Source organism: Chanodichthys erythropterus, chromosome 10 (genome assembly GCF_024489055.1).
Source record: "Chanodichthys erythropterus isolate Z2021 chromosome 10, ASM2448905v1, whole genome shotgun sequence".
In the NCBI taxonomy this organism is placed as follows: Eukaryota; Metazoa; Chordata; class Actinopteri; order Cypriniformes; family Xenocyprididae; genus Chanodichthys; species Chanodichthys erythropterus.
In genome coordinates this window covers 22,731,786-22,757,797 of record NC_090230.1, presented here as the reverse complement: position 1 = coordinate 22,757,797, position 26,012 = coordinate 22,731,786, and the positions used below count along the sequence as shown (strand labels likewise).

The 26,012-nt window shown below is 37.4% G+C and overlaps 1 protein-coding gene across 1 annotated transcript; it reads left to right on the top strand.

The window, feature by feature from the left end:
- The first annotated feature begins 1,305 nt into the window (after window positions 1-1,305).
- On the top strand, window positions 1,306-6,421 carry LOC137028188 (SLAM family member 9-like). The gene is made up of 6 exons (XM_067396959.1): window positions 1,306-1,337; window positions 2,044-2,408; window positions 3,530-3,820; window positions 4,778-4,891; window positions 4,985-5,046; window positions 6,310-6,421. The coding sequence occupies exons 1-6, from the start codon at window positions 1,306-1,308 to the stop codon at window positions 6,355-6,357; spliced, it is 912 nt and encodes a 303-aa protein (XP_067253060.1). The 3' UTR covers window positions 6,358-6,421.
- The last annotated feature ends 19,591 nt before the right edge of the window (window positions 6,422-26,012 follow it).

Sequence of the window (26,012 nt, the reverse complement as noted above, 5' to 3'; positions counted from 1 at the left end):
AAGGGTGCTTGTGAGCGCCCCCTTTGTGACCAATATGCTTCCTTGATGCACACTCTTGCAGAGGTCAAACTGAAGAGAGCTCTGCAGCAGACCTCTACCTGACAGTCAAAACAGCATTACATCATGAAAGTGTGGACATGGGCTGCGCTTAACTCCACTTTTAGAAACTTTTGAACTTTCCTAAGCAGTTTCCCTCGGGGGAATCCCTGCCGCCATTTTGAAGTGTTTGAATTTCATCAAGTGGATGAGAGAAGGCCATTCTTTACATAACAATGGCATTTCAGAGGCCTAAAAAAGCAAACTTTAGAAAACAGGTTTTAAAGTGCATGTTTTCAAATTGATACTGTCACTGTGTAAACTGAAAAATGCAAATTTGCAAGACGGTGACGTGCATGTGTATTATGTGTTCAGTCTTTAGGTGTTTTTTACAAAGTGTCATCGCCGACTACTGGCCTGGCAGCATAATACATTACATTTTCGTGTAATCATTTCTGTTTTTAGTATATCATCGTCATGTAAAGGTGTGGGCACTCGCGTAACATAAATGAACAAGATGAAGGGAAGTTAGCGAGAGAAGGGCATAAATAAGTGAAATTAAATGCAGACTCTCAGAAGATCGCAAGGGCGTATGGTTTGATTTGGGAGTAAGTATTGATTCACACATAAGACATTCATTTGTCGCCACTTACTGGTGTAACCGTGTAACCTGCAGAAAGGGTAACAATGAATCAGTGAGCAAATCTTGCATTATTCATCACATCTTTTTTTACAGCTCTTAAAGGGATAGTTCACCCAAAAATGAAAATTCTGTCATCATTTACTCATCTAGTTCCAAACCTGTATGAATCTCTTTATTCTTCTGAACACAAAGGAAGATATTTAGAAGAATGATGGTAACCAAATAGTTCTCACCCCTATTGACTACCATAGTATTTATTTTTTTCTACTATGGTAGTAAATGAAGGGGCGAGATCTGTTTGGTTACAAACATTCTTCTAAATATCTTCCTTTGTGTTCAACAATCAGAATTTCCATTTTTGGGTGAACGATCCCTTTAACAAACCATTATATTAGACATCTCTACCAAATTACAAGACTATATATTTAGAATCATAATTGATAAAGTAACACTGAGGAGATAAGTCAGATAAGTCAAGTTCCTGACAGCAGGGCAGGAAGAAGCCCTTCACCTACAAACTAAACATACATCAAACAAATGGCCGTTTTCATGCACAAGCTAATCGTCTACCCAACTGTTCGCATCAGGTTTCTGCAGCAAAACGACCGCAGCAGTTTGACCCCAAAATGGAGCTGCTCGCGAGTCGAGTCACACTTCAGTAAGACTAGCAATAATGTGAGACAGCAACATTTGCATTTATGTTATCATTACATTTAGATTGACTAATCCAATTTTCCACTCTTCTACTTCTTCATAGGGTGAATTAAGATTGATTGGGGAAAAAGTGTCCAAATCAACCTGAATTCACCCTATTTGACACAGTCAGAAACTCCCTTTCAGAAACTATAAATGTTATATTTTTTTTCCAGATTGTTTTCCACCATTTACTTAAAGTCTTAAAGAGCCAGAACAATATATCGAATCCATAACACGTGTAAGAGTGTGCGTGTGAACTAAGGGTGGTCAAACTCTGTCGTGGGAGGATTCACACACCAGCTTCAGTGTTATCAGCAGATAGTCTTATTAGATCAGAGTTTTCGCTGAACAAGAGAAGAAAATGTTTCACACGCTTGTTTTGTTCTGTTTGTGTTGTCTGGTTGGTAAGTTATAAATGCATTTTTATATCTTCATTTATTTCCGTTTTGGAGAAAAAAAGATGCCGCTACTGTCTGAAGTAATTAGACAATTACTAGTTTTACTTGGCTGAATTTAACTTGTGTTTAACTTTTCTACAAACAGAAAAAACATTAAAGATTATTGATTCACACACATCAGTTTTTTCATATACAGTATGTCACCTTTTGTTTGGTGTCTTTGCTGCTGTTAAAGGTTACAAGCTGATTTCGAACTTTCTAAACACACAGCATTAATCAGTGTAAAATCTGTTCTTCAGGTGTGTTTGCTGCTGAAACAACTGAAAAACAGTCAGTGTCAGTGATGGAGGGAGATTCTGTCACTTTACACATTGATACTACTGAAGTACAGAAAGGAGACAATTTACTGTGGAAATATGGAGCTGAAAAGCAGATTATAGCTGAAATCAGTAGAAATTATGGATTGTTCATTACATATAATGGTCCTGATGGGAGATTCAGAGACAGACTGAAGCTGGACAATCAAACTGGATCTCTGACCATCACAAACATCACAACTGAACATGCTGGAGTTTATAAACTAGAGATAAGAGGAGTGGATCTGACATCAAAAACATTCAGTGTTTCTGTCTATGGTGAGTAGAGAACATTTGTCCAAAAAATCACATATTCTTGTAATATTAAAGGAATCGTTGGTTCAGTACAAATTAAGTTTAATCCACAGCATTTGTGGCATAAGGTTGATTACCACAAAAATAATTTTGAAGGTTACAGCGATGCGCTTAGAATGGAAGTCAACAACGTCATTTTTTTGAAGATATAAAAGTAGAAATGTGAAGCTTATAATTCAAAAATACATTAATTATTCTGTCAAAACTAGTGTATTATTTGAGCTGTAAATCGGTTTAAATCAAAATTTTACCAGGCGTTTAGTGTTGTGTTGTGTTGTCGAGCGACCATGTTATAAAATACGATTTCTTTGTTTTTTTGGGTTTTTTTTTATTCAAACATTGAATAGTCTTGAAATAATTACAGATTCCAGGATTAATTTTCTTATATGCACACAATAAATAAACTAAAAAAATAAATAAATAAATATAAAATCTATTAAGTATAACCAACACCCTGTTTCCCGCCTGTTAATACACAATCCAGCGACATTAATACTCCAGTTAGCGTACAATACACTGCATTAAGGAATAACATTCCTACTGAGGTAGCAGATGAAAGGGTCCCGAATCTTGTGGAATTGTCCAATGTTGCCTTTCAAAAGGTATCTAGTTTGTTCCAGGTGTAGAGTAGACATTAGTTCCTCAAGCCACAGGAGGGTCAGTTTTTTGGCTGCTATCAAACTATATGTAAGAAATTTTTGTTCAACGAATATATATAGTAAGCATATCCTAATATAATGAGCTCTGGGTCTGGTTCAAAGTTTACATTGAGGACATCTGAAAGCACTTTAAAAACCTCACACCAGAATCCCTGTATTTTATGGCAGAAAATAAAATTATGGGCTAAATCAGCATCCTGTAAAATAAGAATTTAACTTAACACAATACCCCTAAACAGTATTTAAGAGTTTACAGATTGACCCCATTGACTTCTATTGTAGGCATCTTTAAAGAAAACAAGCGGCGAGTCATAATTATTTTTTGTGGTAATCAATGCACAACACATGCTTTTGACTGAGGTGGTTACTTCACCCAAAAATAAAAATTGATTGATGTGTTGATTGACCCACATTCATGTTTTCCAGCTCGTCTGCCTGTTCCTGTCATCAGCAGTAACTCTTCACAATGTTCTTCATCATCATCATCAAATTGTTCATTGGTGTGTTCAGCTGTGAATGTGAGTCATGTGACTCTCTCCTGGTACAAAGGAAACAGTTTATTGTCCAGCATCAGTGTGTCTGATCTCAGCATCAGTCTCTCTCTACCTCTGGAGGTGGAATATCAGGATAAAAACACCTACAGCTGTGTGATCAACAATTCATTCGCTAACCAGACGAGACACCTGAACATCACTCACCTCTGTCACACATGTGCAGGTATGATGATCACTGATTCTTGAGATAAGGGACAAAACATGTCCTACACACAAAAGCCCTCTTTATGTTAAAAATACATTCATCAAAATAAATATACTTAAAAAGTTACATCTAAAGGAAATGTGAATACTCAGGACATTCATTGCTTTTATTTTTAAATAATTTAAATTTAAATACATGCAATGTACTTGGAAATACATGTAATTTAGCCTGTCGTCAGCATGAGGTCACAATGCAAAATTGCCAAACAAAGTGTTTAAAAATGCAATTTAAATTTGATTTGAAATGGTAGAGATCTGTAATATATCAATCTATTCAAAAAGTATGTCTTTAATTATATTTTCCATAAAAAAAAAAAAAAAATTTGCATTAACTCCATCAGGATTTTTTATAATTCATAATTTTATATATTTTTTTCAGATTTTATACAAACAATGTTGAAGTCTCTGCGGTCACAGCTTTAACATGTCAACTCCGCCATCTAGTTTATTAGAATTAGGGAATTTAGGAACTGGATTGGTCATAATCACCCTAACCCAAGAAAAACATTTAGAGAATTCATTTTTTTTTCACTTAGCTCCTTTACCATACACCATTATTATGTAATTGAAGACGTTACACTGTTGTTGGATGGATCAAATTAAAATTTGAAAATGCTTTTTAATGCATCTGACAGAGTTGACACAAATTAAGTACAGAAGTGAATAAATGTACATTTTTAGAAGAAACAAAAAAAAAAAAAATTCAGAAAAACCTGTTCCCTTACATGGTTCATTAGCTGAGACCATTGTCTGCAAATATATCAGTTTAGAAATAATGTATCATTAAATAATAAAAACAACATGTTTTGTCCCTTATCTCAAGAATCAGTGTGATGTTAGTACTGATTTACTCTCAGTGTTAATGTTTGATAGTGTTTGTGTCACTCACACTAAAGTCTTATTTCATCCATTACAGATGGCCTACCTTTATTGCCCATAGTGCTGATCTCTGCTGCTGCCTCTGGTTTTCTCTTGATTCTAGCTGCTGTCATTGGGATCTTCTGCATCTGCAGGAAACAAAGAAAAACAGGTCAGGAGAGCAAGAAATTAATCTGTAGAAGTAATTATCTTTATCTTTATAAAATGTGTTGCTTTAACACATCTGTGGTTATCATAAATGCAGTCCAGAGACCGAAGGAAGACAGAACTGATTCAGCGAAGCGTAAACCAAAAACACGACAAAAGGTAAGAAGTTAAAAGAAGTTGTTGCAGTCAGTTAGTGTGATTGAAGTTTGCCTCATCAGACGGTCAGTGAACAGACGTGGGTGGATTAAAAAACTTAACCGTCATCATTAGTACCTTTAGTATAGACCAGCAAAAAAAAAAGGTAGTTTAAGCATGTGTTTTTATAGCAGTTACACTAAGTTAGTGTGCTGTTTGCCAGTCACATTAAAAAAACATCACATTCAAACACATTAAAAATATTTTAAGATGTATTAATGTATTGCATTTCTCAGTAACATTAATATTTTATCATTAATAAATTATTAAACATAAAAGTGTTCATTCAATAATGTTTTAGGCTGAATGTTACCTGAAGCACCATTCACGCTTTTTTTTCATACAAAAAAAGAGAACGGTGACTTTCTGTCACTAATATTCTGAATTGATATCTATTTTTACTTTGATATCTATTTTTCATACACAAGCCAAGTGAAATTTTACCAACTGAAAACAGCAGACGTTCGCGTTTGCCATGGTGCGATGAGGGCAGCTTGATCGTGCTCCTCTGTTCGCGCTTTTAAAAAAAATACCACCGAAAATAGTTTTCTCAACTTGTAAGTATATGCTTAGAATTTGGGCACTGAAACAACCAGGCCTGTTGATGTTTGACCTGACATTTTTGAGCAGCTGAGTAGACATTCTTTTTATTCACAGATATTTGCAGATATCTGCATACCCTTACCCTAACCCTAATACATGCAAATACATTAGATTTTGTTATGCATAGGCTACTTTTTGAGGGGTTTTCGTGCATTTTAAACTATTCATTTTTTTTACTGGAAAGAAAGTAGGACACAGTAAACTCATGTTAGCTGTGCTGAAGCCTGCTCTGCGGTTCATCATTGTTCTGAGCTCAAATGCAGCTTTAGCAGCCATTGGTTTCTTTGTAGAAGTGTTGCAACTTCATCTCTGCTGTTGCTTCTGTGTGAAAGACAATCATTCTCAGCACAGAGGCTGCCGTGACAAACCTTCAGAACTTAAACAGTCTGTTTGAAGTTTTAACTGTTTAAAAAGTCACGAATGAGGTCATTTCCTGTAGCTGCTCCATGTTAGAGTCTGATCTGTAGCAGTATTTTTTCAAAACAGAACAAATTTTACAGTAGTTTGTAGATTAATAAGGTCTCGTTGTTAATAGAATAATAAAGTCAGGTTCAGAGAAAAAGATCTTCTATTAATTTTCTGCCACATCAGCATGTTCCTGATTGAGTTTGTGTTTCCTTTCAGAAATTGAAGAAGGATGCAGTGTATGAAAATGTCCCCAAAAAACGATGACCAAATACTGTGACTAATGGAAATAATTTCCCCCTGCTTAACACTTTGGTTCCCTTTCGAGTCGGTCTCTCGACACTGCATCATAGCTGACGCTTGGGGTTATCACCTCTTTCCTCGAAACTACTGAAGCCTTATGAAATCTTATGAAAGCCCGCCAATGGCGTTTAAACTCGTGAAATTGAGGTGGGCTCCCCCGCGATGTGAGGCCTCAGAATCTTTTTTTTCCAGCTACAAGAAGCCATCTACAGCTCGCCGTTGAGGTACGCTCATCCAGGGGATGGGGCCTTGATTGCCGCTCCCCTGCAGTGTTCCAGTGAGTATTACTTTTCTTTCAGATGCCTTCCGGACCTCGTGTTTCTGCCTGGGTGATGCCCACTCAGAAGCGGTGCAGCATGAGTCCATCTGCCCTCATTAACAGTGATGGACCTTAGAAATTCTGGTAATGGGCTCATGCCGACTAAGGGTACGCATTACTCTCACCCAACCCTTCAGGATATAGCCCTGCTTCTCAAGGTTCAGTCGCCCACTCTTCATGTGATAAGCAAGCCCCCCAACTTAGGGCAGTAGTCTGCTGTGTACAGAAGCAAAGTTCTCTTCTCTGAGAGGAGGAAACGGGACACTTCGTACGCTGCCGTGTTACATAGCTCAGAGTCTTTGTCAGCTGCACTCTGCTTCAGTCCAAGAATCTGATGCAATGGTGACGAATTCTCCCCCGTGAGATTTCCAACAATATCTCATGGCCAATTTGTATGTATTTTACGAGGTGGCTAATTCGTACAATTCATATGATTGATCTGAACTTCAGTGACGGGTAGGTTTAGCAAACAAATTTGGCAACTTGTAAAATACTTAGCAAAAAACTAATTGCTGTGACATCAGGTTGGAAATTTCATAAGGCTTCAGTAGATTAAAAGAATGTCTTTTCACTCTTTGTGTCATATCTTTTGGTGTTATTGTGATGTCTGAATTTTTGTTTTAAGTTAGTGGTTTACCAGTATAGCATACAGAAAATGTTCTATTTTAATTTAGTGTATGAATATTGACTTACCATTTGTTATTAAAAATAAATTTCAACCTTCATTGGGCTCCTCTGTATTTCATTTTCTGTTCTTTTTTAATACTTTTTTTCTAAAATATAACTGAATATTAAGTGCATTTAATTGAAGGTTATAAAGTCAGAATTATGTGATAAAGGGTAGAGTGGGGAAAAACGCCCCCTTGTGGTAAAACGTTTTCCCCAAAATAACCACTAGATCGAGTCAAGATACATGTTTGTTGTTGCTATGGACTACGTTGACAAGAGTGATGTAGAAGTATTTACTGTGAAGCTTTCACTGGCGACGTACTTGAGAGAAACTGGATTTCATGGTAAGTGATCTAATTTTCAGCAGTAAGAAAAGTGTTTTAAAGCTTGATGTTTTGCAGAACATCACAGTTATGAGAATATTAAGGCCTGTAGTTAGGAAGTACATGTAATTTAAGGAAAATATATTTACATTTTTAGAATATTTTTGGTAACACTTTACAATAACAGTACATGAATAACCATGAACTAATACCTGAATTAATAGTTACTTCAACATGAACTCATGATTAGTTAAGATATGAACTAATGAAGAGTGATCCTTAAGTCATAGGGATTCATGCATGAAAACAGAAGCCTTAACTATGCGTTAATACATGTTTGATAATTAATGCATTAATTTACATTTAGGGTAAACTAAATCAAACAGTCTCTATAAGAAGGAATAATACATATTTGGACTTTGAAATAAATTTAAACAATTTATTATTGTCAGAATTTAAACTACTGACATCAGCAGCTTCATTATAAACATCACTAAAAGGCACAGGATTAGTTTGCCATTATTTTCACTGACCCTCCTTATCAAACATATAAAATACTAAATACACTATTTATCTTAAAAGGTCTTAATCTGTTTTGTGATATTCTTTCCTATCAAACTAAACTACTATGACTTACATCAGTTCCTGAGGAATCTGTTCCCAAAAAAATAACCAAACAGGAAACATGAACTAAGGTCAGGGAGCGTTTGCTGGGATCAGATTCAGAAGTTCACTCTCCATCCAGACGCAGGCCGTGATCATACTGTACCTCCATTCTCTGACTTTTTGAAAAGTCACACAACATCACTTAACTGGGCTGATTACTTATATAGTTGTGTTACATGTGTATTTGATAGTAAGTTAATGATAATCATGAGCTGAATTTGGTAAGTTGTTAACAGTGAATTAATTATGATTGTGCCCCCTCAAGTAAAGTCATGACATAAGTATACATTAACAAACCATTAGTTGATGTTAGTATATGCTTAGTTAATAATGAGTTAATTATGATTTTGCCCCCTCAAGTAAAGTCATGACATGATGCACATATCACACATCATTAACTAATATATGAATAAATACTATAGAGTGCCATCCTTATTCCTTTACATCCTAAACAGTTTCTGTTTCTGTACAAAAAAAACTAAAATAAAAAGTATTTGTATTTTATTTTTATTTATATAATTAAATATATGGACTTGAAAGCAAGCCATAAACATACCTGTAAAGACACACATAAGGCACATTTACATGTAAAATCGCGCGCGTCCACAAGCTAATGCTAATCAAAGCATATACATTTAAATGACAAAAATACAAATACAGTTAATAACTGCACATAACCTCCTGAAAATCCCAATAAAACATACATGTAAATATGTCTTTAATTATTAATTCGGCTTACCAAAGCAGTCAACATTTATTAGTTTAAAATGCCAGCAACACAACAAGCGCGCCAAGAGAACACCTAGCGTGCGCCACTAATGAGGGTCCCGCCAGAAACAAACCCTATATACTTTAGTTCCGGGAATAAACTATGACTATTTATCTATGACTAAATATAAATGAACTGTAAAAATCAGAAAACAGTTTAGATCAAATTAAATTTATTAGTGGTAGTTAGTCTATTTTCCACATTTGATTAGACAGATCTATGTAATTAATGGCTAAATAATCATGTGCCATTGCAATTATTTGTCACAAAGCTGCAGATGGCAGATTATGATATTACAGTGTAAATTATGACAGTATTAAATCACGTTTAATTCAAATTCAGAGTACTTCTTGTTTACTCTTATGGAGGCTGATTTATTTAGTTTACCCCTAAATGTTAATTAATGCATTAATTATCAAACATGTTTTAATGCGTAGTTAAGGCTGCTGTTTTCATGCATGAATCCTTATGACTCCTGTCGTAGTTAAGGATCACTCTTCATTAGTTCATGATTAGTTCATATCTTATCTAATCATGAGTTCATGTGGAAGTAACTATTAATTTAGGTATTAGTTCATGGTTATTCATGTACTGTTATTGTAAAGTGTTACCATATTTTTTTCCCAAACACTGTCTGTACACATCAAAATCCCTGAGTTAACTCTCTGGAGTCTGAGGCTGATTTGGGGCCTGGATTTTGACATGCCCTGACATTTTGTACTTTTTCAGTTGTTCATAAACATATTAATGACACGAGTGTCATTACACTGTATTCAGCACAAACTAGGCTACCATAATATGTGAAGAACATGTAAGTATATCTTTGTGTTTTTGAAGGTTGATTTGAACGTTTATGCGTGGTTATTGAAAAAAACTAAAAACTTAAGTCACTGAAATAAGGCCAAAAAAAGTATATTAAATCTGTGTTTATAATAATTTAGGGTATTGTATGTTGTAGACTAGAATTTTTGCTTTAAAATTATGTAAAAATTATCCTTCCTACTTGTTCACATAAAACAATATATTGATTTAGTTTTTGTAAGACACTTTTTGCCAAGAAACAGTATGCGTGAATCACCATGAATAATGGGTCATTTACACCTGAGAAGTCAAAAGAATTGCATAGTAATGAGCTGAAATGACTTGCATATTAATGAGGCCTTTCAGTCAGGTAGGCTGTGAAAAAAACCTTTTGATGTCTCAAGCTCATCATGGTACTGTCACAGACACGTCAGGCTCCACCGTGCACCAATCACAACGCACTCAATCACCCGAATACTGATCACCGCCACCTGCACGTCATTATCACTTTCATCAACACCCGCATAAAGAGCACTCACACCCAGTACTCGATGTCCGGTCTCGTTTTGCTATACTCACATGTATGCTTACCTCAAGGACTCCCGGCTCGCTACTTACCTGTCTCCTGTGCTTCCCGATCTCCCAGTGTGTTCCTCGTCTCCGTGTGAGTGCTCCTACGTCTCCTGTGTTCTCCAGCTCCAGCATTACCAAAGACTCTCCAACCTGCAACCACAAAAGGACAGTAACTATCACCATTCATCTCTACCATCCATGTATTCACTCCTGCACTACTATCTCTACTCACTGGTTTAAATAAAGACTACTTACCTGTGTAACATCTGTGTCCGATCCCTCTGTACCATAACAGGTATATGAAACATACAGAAAAATATTATTACAATATAAAATAATGGTTTTATATTATACTTTAAAATATAATGTATTTCTGTGATGCAAACAGAGTCTGAATATAAGCTTTCAGCTTAAAAGCATGCACATTTGGAGAAATATTGGATTCTCATATGTTTATGTCAATTTTCTATACAGAGGAGTTATATTTATTTAATTTTCATTGTCATCACTATGAGCGCTGGTGTTTTCAATTCATACTTGCAGTCGGAGGGCGCTCTCTGTGCACCTTTAGTCCACAAATTCATCTAAAGAAGAAGAGGCTATTCCATGAATGGTGTTTTCAATTCATACTGCAGCCGGAGGGCGCTAAAGAAATTGATCTATAGAAGAAAATACACCAGAAAATAACTGCATGTCTTCCAGAGGTCACTAACCATGGCTTTTACATCCAGATAAACACTTTTCAAGACAATAAATATATGATTGAGATGATGTATGCCTGTATGACTTGAGAATTTGCATCTTAATAGCGCTCGCTCCGTGGGCATGGCCGCATTAGTGGATAATGAGCTGAATCAAGGGCGTCTGACATGGCTCTCTTTTCATACAGATTACATAAACATAGAATGTTTGTTTTTGATTTGACTTACACGATTTAAAACCTGACATTTCAGCGTTTTTTTAGACATAAGTCAGATTTTTTTGTGATTAGTATTCACTAAGTTACACTTCATTTTCTGAGAACTATCAGACTGGACTTCGTTCAGAGGGAGACGAGAGATCACACATCATGTTTGTTTTCTTTATTTTACAAAAAGCACAACATTTTGTTTTTACTCTGAGTGTACACAAATAAAATAAGACATTCTATAGTTTAAATTGATATATTACTTATGTCAATAGACATAAAAATGTCAGAGTATTTTAAGTCTGTTTTGCTGCAATGTGAAAGAAATCCTGCATAACGCGCCGATGCGTGAACTGACTCGATTCACAGCAAACAATCAAAAGATTGAAGGAGAAGATCTGTTTGAAAGCCATTTCAAATGAATATCACAAAGAGGTCTCTCTTTTTGGTTTCTTTTGGAGATTCAGCTATTACAAAATTGCGCCAAAAAAAAAAAAATCCATTATACAAATGCCAATGCTGAAGATGAACAACTATTACTGCTCAGGCTTAGACATGAAAACATGGCATACAATCCTCAACAGTGATGACATTAATTCATACTGCAGTGCATGATGGGAGTTTTGTCCTATGGTGATACCCAGCATGCATTGCAGTGTGAAGCTTTTTTTGTATCATTATTGTTGAGATACATATGCAGATTCTTGATGTCTGTATGTCTAAATGATACAATAACTCAAAATTTAGTCAATCTGGTTAGTAATAAGTGAAGCTGGTAATGCTGTTAATGAAATGCTGTTGAATAAAAGTATTTGGACTTAATATTTAAAATTTACCTCAAATTAACATCAACTAGCTAGTTAGCTAACATCAGCTAACAATACTTTTCAAATAGTCTATTTATATATGTTGATTGTTTGTCAGACTGATTTTCAGCAATGTTCATTAATAAATATTGATATTTATCCACTATTATTTTGGCTTGTATTTTTAGCTTTAAGTTAAAACTGCCTGTACTCACTCTTGCTGTAAATGTATAAAGCAAATTGTTTTGACAGAGTGGGGGCATTTTACCCCACCTGTGAACGAATAAGACGAATAAAACGAATAAGATTAAAATTAAAATAATGATCAGTGCTCCCCCTATTAAAGTTTGAGTAATAACAAACTCACAAATACAACAGATTACATTAAAAATGTCATATTCCATCTTAATAAATCAGCTGTACAAGTTTGGCTAGGCTTATTTTGAAATAATAAATGAACATCTATCAGAGCTAGTATAAGATGAAATTGAGTCACATCCACCGTTCGTTTTACCACTCACCTGAAAAAAAACAAAAAAAAAACGAATGAATGAATGCAGATTCTGTGGAAACATAAGCCTGTTGTTTCATTTTCTTCTTCTTCTTCTTGTTAAATGGTCGTTCATTCCTTAAGAGTATTACCGCCACTTACTGTATAACTTACTAACTTACATGGGTGATGTTTCTGTATTGTGTTGGTTTGTTGTTGTTGTTTGTATATAATGCCCCACCCACCCCAGAGAATCAGAGCCCATGCTTCAGCTGGCACTGCATGTTCAGCTCCTCCAGCTTCCACAATGGACTCCTCTCTCACCAAGATGGGTAGAAGCGCCACTAAGACTATATCCTATATGCTCTAATCCTGTACACTTTAAAAAGGATAAAACCCCCATATGTGTCTGATCATGACTAACCTTGACATTTGAACAGTCTGTTAATAACAATTGTTACACTACTTGTAAAAAATATGGTATTACAAATTCAGTTTCTCCACTGGTTTTCTCACTCTACCACACCTTGTTACTCTCCATCCTTCACTAGTATGTATAGGCAGTTAGTCATTTGTTCAGATAGTGTCATCATCACACTTTGTTTCTGAGTGCCCTGTTGTTTCGGCATCAGCTCTGCTCTCAGAGGGACTAAGTGGAAAGTGACGCGATTTCGCCTTTTCATTCCCCCTTCCAGGCTACTGATCATGTATGAGTGCTCCATTGCACTTTGTCCCATTACCATCACTGGAGTCCTCCACCATTTTTCCTCTTCCAGCTTGACAGGGACTGAATCTTCTGGCCTTAGCAGAGGTAAATTTCTCACTCCATGCCTTCTATTAAAATAGAACATGTGTTGTTGCTTAGCAGCATCATCTCATCTCCATATCAGTCTCTGATCCGGCCATTTCGGAATGAGGTTGCAGTACAGAGTTGGTAATGTATCCCTGAGTCTCTGTTCCAACTTCAACTTCAAGCAGTTCAACACTGACTGGACACACTCCTCTATGAGGCATTCTGTCTGGTTGACCGAGTCCAGCTCCATACCGAGATAAGTTATCCTCTGTGCAGGGGAGAGTTTGCTCTTGCTCCCAAGACCAAACAGACTGAGGTGCCTGAGCACCATGTCCCTGTGTTCGCACAACTGCTCTGGCGAGTGGGCTAGTATGAGCCAGTCGTTGAGGTAGTTGAGAATGTAAATGCTGCATTCTCTCAGAGCAGCAATGGCAACAGAGGCGTCAGGGCCAGCCCGAAGGGCAGGACTTTGTACTGACATGCTCAACCCTTGAAAGCAAAGCACAGAAACGACCAGTGTCAAAGAAGAATCAAGGCATGAAAGTACGCACCCCTCAGGTTGATCGCTGCAAACCAATCTCGGTGACAGATGCTTTCAAAAATGCGTTTCTGCATTACATCTTGAACGGGAGCTTGTGAAGGGCCCAGTTCAAGACTTGCAGGTTCAAAATTGGCCGTAACCCACCACCTTTCTTTTGGTACAATGAAGTACAGGCTGTAGAACCCCATCTTCATATTGGCTGGAAGGACTGGCTTGATCACGTTGAGGACGCTGGGTGAACTGATTTGAGGAGCACTAGCCAGGCTCTCCACCTGGCCCTCCTCCAGGGGAGAGAGTGGTGCAGTCACCATCTCCTGAAGAGCAGTCCCTTCCACTTCTGAGTCGCCCATCTCAGGGCCACTTGTTCTTCCTCTTACCAGCGGGTTTGGCATGAGCCTGGATGGGCTGGGTGGTCCTCTTGCAGCTGACCTGCGGCTGATGCCTGGGTGGAGGCTGCTGCTGAGGCAGCAACGACGGCACAATGGAGGCAGCAGCTGCCCACCAGGGCAGGATGTGCTCAAGAATGGGAAGAAACTAGTCGTCCAGCCTTGAGGGTTCGGGAAACAGTGGAGGGTTCCACTCACAGTCTATTCTGGGTCTGACTCGGGCAACGCTACGGTCCCTGAAGGAGGTAACGTAGCCAAATCTTCATCTCCAGATGACTCATGCTCACCCTCCGATGCAACGATCGACATACTGTCTTCCTGTCGAGCCCCGAAGGAAATGACTGGTACTCCACGGGAAGATGCGCTCTGCCAGAAATTTAAATGGCTGTGGTGTGCAAGAGGAGTGTTGGGCCCGAGGAGATGGTCTTGTCAGGGAAGCCAACACTGTAACCCTCAGATCACCAGTGCTATTAGCCTAAGTAGCCCTTTTCTGCTATCTACCAGAAGAGGAACTAGATTGGGCAATAGGCAAAGGGACTCCACCCCGTAAGAGGAGCTCGAGTCTCGATCTCAACACTGCAGTGGGAACATGCGCATCTACGAACGCAGCCTCAGTGTGTTTAACACCCAGACACAAGCGACAACGTTAGTGACCATGAGCTGGCGCCAGATAGTGACTGCATCCAGAAACACACAAGCGCAACCGAAAATGATGCAGTGTCACACCCGTGTTTGCTCTTTCAGGGAATTTGCTCCCTTGAGTGCCGAAGCACGCAGGGGAAATTGTTGCTGTGTACACTCACACTCTCATTGAAGACGCAACCTCTCTGCTGAATGAACAGCACTTTCTCAATGAAGGCGCAGACTCTCAGTTGTTTGTGAGCTCTCAAAAGTCATGGCCACCGCTGACAGCACCGTCACACCAGCACGAACGAGAGGCAGTTTCCCAGAAAAGTAGACTTTGCTGAAGAAACACCATGAATGAATGCAGAGCTGAACACATAAGAAACACTCAACTCTGAAGCGAAAGACAATTATCCAAGGCATCCACTTCCGTATTTATACCCGCACAGTGGGGCAGAGTGCGTGATGCAAAGGTTGTATGCAAATGTTTTAGTTTACACTCGGAGAGGATTGGTCTCCCTAGCGTGATCCCATTTCATTGTTTAATTTCAGGCGTGGAGTGACCAAATGAAACAGAACTGACCAATATATGAGTTATGATTCACCACTTATGATGTGTTAAGAAAGCACTGAGATATTATTCCATTGGTTCTGCTTTTATTTTACAGTTGTATAATATCAACAATCATAAATGTGCAACTACAGAGACAAAAAAAACAATGCATTTTTAACAATGTTTACTTTTAACAAATATACAGAAATTATACAGAATAATAGATCGTTTAAATCATCAAAAATATAAATGCAACATTATCCAAAAACAGAAAGAAAAGAAGAAAAATATATAGCATTGTAACTTTTGATGTATTGATTATAATAAAGGATAATAAAAAGGAAACCTGTTCTCGCATTTGTTACAACCTGACCCTAAAGCAGGATCATAATACCCTGTATAAATAAACAATTATATAATTATTAATAATAATAATAATAAATATAGCTGCAAGCAGCAATTACGGGGCCAAGCACAAAAACGACACAAGAAGCCAGCCAACATGGCTGGCAGCATCAGACCAACAGCAGCAGTTAGCAATTAGAAAAAAAAGTTATTAGCATTTTTGTAAATTTTGTTATAACTTTTGACCACAAGGTGGTGCTGGTCCGAACCTTCTCAGGCTCTTTTAGGGCATTGTCCTGATGACCCATACCAAATTTATGAATTTTGGTCAAACCCATCAGAAGTTATAAGCAAAAATAGCCATTTTTCATATCTCCGCACCAGTAGGTGGCGCTGCGCCGAAACACTGCATGATGCCTCAGGTCATACTTGTGATGACAGGTACCAAGGTTGGTCTAAATACGATAAAGCAGTGCAGAGATACAGCTACAAGAGTGTGTTTTACAACATGCCTCAAATTCATTGCTCCGGTATACGAAAACGGTTTGACTTATCAACTTGAAATCCATAAATTTTTGTCGGCATGGTCTGAAGATGATACGGTTCAATTTTGGTGAAAATCGGAGCAAAGGTCTAGGAGGAGTTTGAAAAAGTAGGTTTTTAAAGAAAAACAATATGGCGGACAGGAAGTTCAGCTGAATATGGCAAATTTGATATCTATGTTCTCAGCATGACCCAAGGAATCTATTGAGACCAGTTTCATTACAATCGGTAGATATAATCAAAAGTTATTAGCATTTTTGTCAATTTTGTTATAACTTTTGACCACAAGGTGGTGCTGGTCCGAAACTTCTCAGGCTCCTTCAGGGCATTGTCCTGATGAACCATACCAAATTTATGAATTTTGGTCAAACCCATCAGAAGTTATAAGCAAAAACAGCCATTTTTCATATCTCCACTCCAGTAGGTGGCGCTGTGCTGAAACATTGTATGATGCCTCAGGTCATGCTTGTGATGACACATACCAAGTTTGGTCTGAATATGATAAAGCATTGTAGAGATACAGCTTCAAGGGTAATTTTTGCATCACATCTCAAATTCTTTGCTCCGGTATACGAAAACGGTTTGACTTATCGACTTGAAATCCATAACTTTTTGTCGGCATGGTCTGAAGATGACACGGTTCAATTTTGGTGAAAATTGGAGCAACGGTCTAGGAGGAGTTCGAAAAAGTAGGTTTTTGAAGAAAAACAATATGGCGGACAGGAAGTTTAGCTGACTATAGCAAATGTGATATCTATGTTCTCAGCATGACCCAAGGAATCTACTGAGACCAGTTTCATTACAATTGGTGAATACAGTCAAAAGTTATTAGCATTTTTGTAAATTTTTTTATAACTTTTGACCACAAGGAGGCGCTGTGCCGAAACTTCTCAGGCTCCTTCAGGGCATTGTGCTGATGACCCATACCAAGTTTTGTAAAGATACGTTAATGCGATCGTAAAATACAGCATTTTAGCACAAAATTCAAAATGGCCGACGGCCAAAATTTATGATTTTTGGACAAACCCATCAGAAGTTATAAGCAAAAATACCCATTTTTCATATCTCCGCACCAGTAGGTGGCGCTGCGCCGAAACACTGCATGGTACCTCAGGTCATGCTTGTGATGACATGTACCAAGTTTGGTCTGAATACGATAAAGCGTTGCGGAGATACAGCCTTACTTCTGTTTTCGCAAGCACTACGTACAATTCGTTCGTGAGTTTTTCGAAAACGGTTTGAGGAATCAACTTGAATTCCATAACTTTTTGTCAGCATGGTCTGAAGATGATCTGATTCAATTTTCATGAAAATCGGAGTAACGGCCTAGGAGGAGTTCGAAAAAGTAAGTTTTTCAGAAAATTCAAAATGGCGGAAAAATTTTCATGACGGAAAATGACGTCATAGGGTGCGATCGATTCGTCTTGACCCAAGGAATCAGAGGAAAAAAAGTTTTGTTTCTAGCCCTTATGGTTCAAAAGTTATTAACATAAACATAAGTGCAACTTTGGACAGCTGGTGGCGCTAGAGGGATTGAGATAGAGACTCCAAATTTGCTGTGGACAAAGGTCAGACTGTCCTCTAACTGTGTGCCAAATTTCACAACTTTCCCGCAAGCGGTTCTATGGGTTGCCATAGACTTCAAGAGCGGAAGAAGAAGAAGAAGAAGAAGAATAAAAAATAAAAAAAAAAAGAACGCCAACAATAACAATAGGTGCCTCTGCACCTTCGGTGCTTGGCCCCTAATAATAATAAAAAAATAAATAAATAAAAAAAAAGAACGCCAACAATAACAATAGGTGCCTCCGCACCTTCGGTGCTTGGCCCCTAAATATATCAATGCATTTTAAACTTAAACCATATAAGAGCAGTGCACTTTTGCATGTAATGATATCTGAATGAAACCACACACTGAGGAAACTCAAATGCCACTTACAGATCTCAGAGACCTGAGATAGATAGTACCCCAGATATCACCCGATCTATATTATGTCCATAGTATCTCATCCGATCATAGCGCAGCCTCCATTCATCTGTTTGAACAATAACAAAATACTCTGTTAAATATACAATTTCTTTGGTGAATTAGAAGGAAATACATATTTTTTGTTTTCTTTTAAAAATATTTTTCCACAATAAATCTTATTTCCATTTTCAATCATCTGTTTGTAATATTCACCGTGAATCTGCCCCGTACGGAACCAAACAGTCATCAGCAGAAAAACAGTAACAAAAGCAGAGGGTATCAGACTTGGAACTGGAATTTTGAAAGACAGACAGTCATTATTACTGGAGAGCAACTGATTTTACTGATATCTTTGATACTTTCTACTTTGGTCATGAATTGAACTGTTTGATAAATGGTGCCATCTGGTGGACAGCTGGCTCAAACAGCATCAGCAATGAGCTAAATAGTAAACATCTGCCCTGAAATACTGACTTAACACATTTTTCATGTTTCATGTTTGGATAGTTCACCAAAAATCCTACATGCATATGTGGCTTGAGATTTTGAAAACCCAAAAAGTGCATCCATCCATCATAAAAGTAATTCACATGACTGAGGGTGTTAATAAAAGCCGTCTGAAGGGAAGCATTAGATTTTTGTAAGAAAAAACATCCATATTTAAAACTTTATAAACCATAATATCCAGCTTCCATCAAACATCCATATGTAGTCAACTTCTTGCGCAACATAGGAGAAGGTGAGAGTACACATTTCCTGCGGTTCAAACAACCCTAACATAAAAATAAAGTCAGTGTGGTTATTAATAAGTGAAGCTGCTGATGCTGTTTGTGGAGTTGTTTAATCATCATCTGTTGAGATCTTGAGAGATCAAATGTCTTTCGTCTTCAGTTGCTTTTATCTAAGGCTGTGGCTGAAGTCAGTTGTAGTTCTTGTGTTTCTTCTTTCCTTCAGTGATTCTGCTTGATAACAGGCTTATTAATAAAATATAGATGACTCTATATTTAATATAGGCAGATTTTGTGGCTCAGATAAGGTCCAGTTTAGGTTTATTTCTTTGGTCTTGGCTGACATGTGGCATTGCTGTGGCCTGCTTGTGGCCCAGATCTGGCAAACAGAAATGGCCCACACAAGGACCGTAATTCAGCACAACATGTGGCAGGTGTTGGCCAGATCTGTGCCGAAACAATGTTGCTATCTGGGAAATAAGGCTGGGCAGCAATCTCAGAGCAAAACAAACCACTGGTCACAAATTAAAGCTCTACAAGGGGAGTTTTTAAAGAGAAAGAGGATCTTATCGCATTCGCGTCCACATTCGTCAATTCGTTCTACATTGTGTAAGAAGTTACATTTCAGTTGTAAGCTGAATACGTACAGATGTTTGACAGAAGCTGGTTATTATAGTTTATAAAGTTTTAAACATGGATGTGTTTCAAACAAAAACCTATCACTTCGCTTCAGGAGGCCTTTATTAACCCCCTGCAGTCATGTGGATTACTTTTATAATGGATGGATGTACTTTTTGGGGCTTCAAAATCTGACCCTCCATTACAAAGCTTGGAGGAGCCACGATATTTTTCTTTAATATAATTCTGATTGTGGTCGTCTGAAAGATGATAGTTATATACACATTATATGGCTTAAGGGTGAGTAAATCATGGGATGATTTTCATTTTTGCGTGAACTATCACTTTAATAACATTGGTCAACATCATGTGATTATGAGAGTGACATACAATGTGAAAATTGTGGCACTCTGACATGCATGCAAAGGTGGTATGATATTCAATTCACAAACAGGTTTACAAATACAATAAAGTAAATAAAAACATTTATTGTGTCAATTTAACAAATGTTTTCTAAAACTGCTCAAGAGAGAAGTGTCCTGAATGAAACTCACCAATGACAGTAACAGTGAAGTTCCTCATGATGGTGAAAATGCTCTTGATGATCTTTAGTTTATAGAGTCCAGAGTGTGCGTATCTGATGTTTGTGATGGTCAGAGACCTTGCAAACCGATAACTCAGCCTCAATCTGTCTCTGAATCTCTCATTACTATCTTTCCACTGAACATCTGTACCAATCAAACTGAGATCTCCAGTGACTAGAGCGATGAGAGTGTCATTAAAATACCAAGCTATCAGATTATTTTGTTCCCTTATACCAGAGTCTAAAGTGACAGATTCTCCCTCCATGATCTTCTTTTGTTTTGCAGCAGAAACACCTGAAACACAAACCAACAGATGCTGGAAGGAGCCATTATTGACCCTCATGTTACACATTTTACACACAATTTAATGCATTACTAAAATGACCAGATTAGAATATTACTTTGTAATAATACAAAATTGTTTCATGTGATCACAAAATGTATTGTAAATGTATGTCTGAACATTAATATTATATATAAAAAAAAAAAAAAAAAAATATATATATATATAAATATATATATATATATATATATATATATATATATATATATATATATATATATATGATGTTATTTAAACATAATAACCTGCTTTTCACTCAACTCACCCCAGACAATAACCTTGAAGATCTTCTCACTGTCGCTGTTGCTGTTAAACTGTATTTGATATTTTCCAGAGTGTGTGTTTCTGGTGTTTGTGATGGTCAGAGATCCAGTCTGATAATCCAGTTTCAGTCTGTCTCTGAATCTCTCATTATCTTCATCACACTGAACATCTGTACAGACCCTACACAGATCTGTAGAGTTGTAACTGAAATGTCCAGTGATTTCCGCAATGAAAGTGTCTTTAAAAAACCATCTAATCTCCTCTTGTTGGTCTGTTGTAACACCAGTGTGTAGAGTGAGTGAATCTCCCTTCACCAGAATCACTTCATGTATACGAACACCAGAAACACCTAAAGAAGACATGAAGTTAATTAAGCCAAACACAATCATATAACAAGAAAGTGCTGTGAAAATATTTTTCTTTGTTAGAATGGAAGGCGGAAGCACTATGAGTTTCAACTCTTTAATTCATTTTAAAATATCCAACAAAACAATAAATTAGTTGACAGGTTTTTTTTTTTTTTATATTTAATTCATAATTAAATTGAATATTTAATTGTGGGAAGAAATTTGAAAAGGTTCTTAAGGGTTTATGCACCGCATATGCTTTTTATGTATTGTTTATATGTTTAAATCCTGCAACCAAATTGCGTTCAGGAAATGCGATAAATGCAATACGAAATGCAATGCATGAAATCAAACAGCAGAAGAACATAATTTTATGATCTTACACTTCACTCACAAACACCTTCTCATACAAATCCCCTTCCCACACATTAGAGATCATTGCTTGTTTTATCAACCCCTAGACCACGGTTAAAATTATTTATTTGACTTTCCCCCTTAAATGTTAATTAGCGGTTCAGAATAAATGACCAATACGCAATTTTGCATGCTATAATTTGGTACAGCAACCTCATCAAATCACTATTTTACTAGATAAGCAGACAATGACAAGGCGTAAGTAGCAGACATGAATGAACACACACAATAACCTGACAAAGAGGAGAGAAGAGCATGATAACTAAATAGCCAGGTGATCAGGGCAAAGGAGGAACAGGTGAGAGATATGTGATTAAGATAGCGGACAGCTGTGCAAAAGCATATGTGCAGTTCGGAGAGAAAGGAAAATAGGAATCAAACCAAACTCCTGACACATAGATAAAGATGAATAAAACTGAATAAATTTAAACTAGGTCATGTTCAAACTACACACTTTTGGTTTCATTATCATTCGTAAAAGACTAAATAAATGCACTTACCATCCATTAACACACACACTACGATTAAAATAAAGACCATCATTTTACAATAGTCACAGAATGCTGAATCTGTGGAAATAAAAGCTTTTGTCCATGTAAACGCACAAGTAAATTTGTGTTCTTTTGAAACTAAGTGGTTGATGACTGCTTGTGTCTGTACCTGCTTGTTTCGCTGACGTATACCCAAATGATACGCCCAGAAAACAGGTTATGCAACATGGGTATTTTTTCTCAGAGTATGTGGGTAACCTCAATGTTCAGTCCCAAAAACTGATGTAACTTTCACAGTATGCAAGTAGCCAGATCAATTTACTCTCTAAACATAACCTGCTCCAGAGCAAGTCATCTTCTAGGGACAGGTAAACCAAAAATGAAAATTCTGTCATTAACTCACCCTCATGTTGTTCCAAACCCATACAACTTTTGTTCATCTTTAGAACACAGATTAATATATTTTAAATTAAATCTGAGAGATTTCTGTCTCTCCATTGACAGTCCACACAACTACTTTGTCGCTTCAAAAAACGTATAAAAACATATGAATCAGGCGGTTTAGTCCAAATTTTCTTGAAAGATTATATCACTGTATATGATGAACACATTAAATTGAGTCTTTTATTTCTATATGATGAAATGTACAATTAGTGGAAAAAACGTTTTCTATGTAGCAAAAATATTTCAAGACATTTAAAGTATCTGCAAAATGGATTTTTAACATCAGTGAAGCCTGGTTGAGTAGAGTATAAGCAAAGACAGATATATATATATATATATATATTGTGAATGGGAGACTCAGGCTGGAGATCCAAGTGCAGCGTTTATTAAAGTAGAGTGGTCGTACAGGCAGGGTCAAAACAGGAACAAACAGGAACAGTGAGGAACAGGCAGAATCGTAGTCAAGGGACAGGCAATGATCAGGACAGGCAGCAAAGGGTCAAAAACAGGGAACAGGCAGACAGGGAATACAGAGAAATGCTCGGAATTGCAACAACAGTTAAACAATACTTCGCGGTGAGGTGGTGTGAGTGGAAGTCCTTTATAGTCCTGATAATGAGCAGCAGCTGGGTGTGGTGATTAGTGATTAGTGTTAAGTGTGTGCAGGTGAGTGGCAGAGAGGATGATGGGAGATGTAGTCCGGGAAGTGACAGGAACTGACGGTGATCGTGACAATATATATATATATATATATATATATATATATATATATATATATATATATATTATATGAAAGATTATATATATATATATATATATATATATATATATATATATATATATATGGTGAATTCAGGTTGATTGGGACACTTTTACCAAGTCATCTCAATGGCAAAAAGTGTCCCAATCACTCTGAATTCACCCTATATATATATGTATATATAACACAGCTGACATATATGAACTAATGAGGAGTGGGAAAACTGAACAAAGGAACACATAAAGTAACTCGAAAAACAAACTAAAAGTAACAGAACATAATGGTGACATATCATGCAAATCTGTGGTGGAAGTGGTGTGACAACTGACCAAAGAGGAGCCGGCAGGATGAAGGAACCCGGTGGAGCCACAAGTCCGAGGGTCTCCGGTAGAGCTGAAGGTGGGAGGCGGAGCTGCAGGATCCTCTTGCACTGGTGGTAACACGACCTGCGGCTCAACATCATAGCAGGGCTTCCATGGAGACAGCGCGCAGGGTTGTTGACATCTGGCATCTGCGGGGCTAGTGGACTGGCTGAGCGTGCGGTGATGGTGCAGTAAGAATCTTGACAGAATAATGGTGAGTATGACACAGTTCATGTAGGTCGATAAGAGGAATAGATAGTCCATACAGTCAATAGTGCTGTTCAAAAACAGTGATGATGATGAGGGTACCAGGTGGGATAGGGTGGGAGTTGATAGTTCCTCATTGAAGTTTATCAATGAGTCCTTGTTGTCCATCTTCACGGCTCCCTTGTCCGCTGATGTTGCAGGCTGTTCAGACTCATGTTGGAGCTCCAGTGCCGGGGCAAGGGTCAGCTCTGGCTGACGCGTCACTGTGGGTGGTAGTTCTACATCTGTGGGGGGCACACATGAGTTCTCTGTATTTATGATTTTGATAATTATTTATACCAAAACTGTAAGTCTGATCAGTCAGAAAAGATATAGCAAAAAACTACACATCAGGGCCCAGGTCTCTACTGAGTTTGGTGCTTGTAACCTTAAAGCCCTAGGAAGAGATAGTCAGCCTTTTAGTCTCAGAATGTACCGAAGCGGGACTCAGGCAGGGATCCAATTGCAGAGCTTTTATTAAAAGTGAGTGTGGTCGTACAGGCAGGGTCAAAACAGGAACAAACAGGTACAGCAAGGGACAGGCAGATCAATAACAGACAGGCAGACAGGATATAAACGCTCAGAACTGTCACAGGGTGAATCAAGACTTTGCAAAGAGGTAGTGTGTGTGTGGGTCTTTTATAGTCCAGGTCAAGAGCTAAGCTATATGTGGCAACAGATTGGTGTGGAGTGAGCATGTGACTGGCAGGGAGGATTATTGTAGTCCGAGTACTGACAGGAACTGGCGTGATCATGACACAGAATAATAATAATAATAATAATAATAATACGTTTAAATAGAATATCAATGTGTTGACTTTCTCAACATTTTTTCTCTTACATTTTAAATGTAACACAAGTACCCCATCGCCCTCAAGTGTCCAAAATATGAAAATCTTTCCCATCTAGTGTGCAATGTAAATATACACTTCTGTACTAATAAGAATTAAAGAACCAATAATTTGTTTTTTTGAACAAATAATAAACTCAACAAATTACATAAAATGTCATAATAGGCTAATGCAAGCTTGTGCTAGGCTAATTACGAAATTATTAATGTCGAGTGATCAGTGGTCTGTTGCACAAAGTCTGCTACTTTTTACTCAGGTAAGTTCGCATTTAGTTTGAGCAAACTCTGAGTTTTCAGACTAAAGAAGGTGGGTTGGTTTTCCTTGGTTACCCTGCTTCGGAGCAGGTTTTATTCTGGATTAGTGAACACAAACCAAAACTGGACCAATCAGCTCTGAACAAAGTGACATATATTTGATGCAATAAAGCCACTCCCCCTCTATCTCTTGCTCCAAATTAATTAAGTTTATAGTGATAACATTTTAAAGATTTTGCTGCCAACTGTTAGGCTAATTATATTTACATTTAAAATTTTAGAATTCTGTATATGCACTGACTCTCGTGAGAAGTCAATAATGAAGCTTTCCATGTACAATGTGATTGGCTGTTTGCCGCATATGTCACACTTTTAGGTGCACATGCCTTACAAACTCTGGATCAAACCTGAGTAAACTGAGAACGATTATACCGAGCAACAGCTGATCCTAATCTAAACCAGGCTGGGTTTGTTTGGATTTGTCAACTCTAAACCTACTCTGAAACTCCTAGTTTTGTTCAATTAGTTTCATGCAATGGGCTTCTGAGAGCTATAAAATGAAACACTCACCACTCCTTTTATTGCTCACCCAAACAAAATAGGCATGACTTACCAAGCTGGAAAACCCAGACTGAGATGAAAATAAAGAGATGATACCGCTATCTCAAAATGTACTGTATGTAAACAGAGAGTGGGGTAAGATGAGCCATTTTTTTAAACTTATGTGGTCCTTACAATAAGGGAAAATGAAGTACAATGAAAGTATTTAAAGTGATTTCAGGATGCTTCATATCATATTAAATGATCAGAATAGTTCTATGACAAAGGGATATACAAAT

What these genes read in the sequence shown, in the direction of transcription:
- LOC137028188 (XM_067396959.1), top strand. Translation starts at nt 1,306, where the DNA reads ATGGAGCTGCTCGCGAGTCGAGTCACACTTCA. An exon ending in CAGGAAACAAAGAAAAACAG is followed by an intron (nt 4,892 to 4,984) that starts GTCAGGAGAGCA and finishes TCATAAATGCAG; the next exon opens with TCCAGAGACCGAAGGAAGAC. An exon ending in AACCAAAAACACGACAAAAG is followed by an intron (nt 5,047 to 6,309) that starts GTAAGAAGTTAA and finishes GTTTCCTTTCAG; the next exon opens with AAATTGAAGAAGGATGCAGT.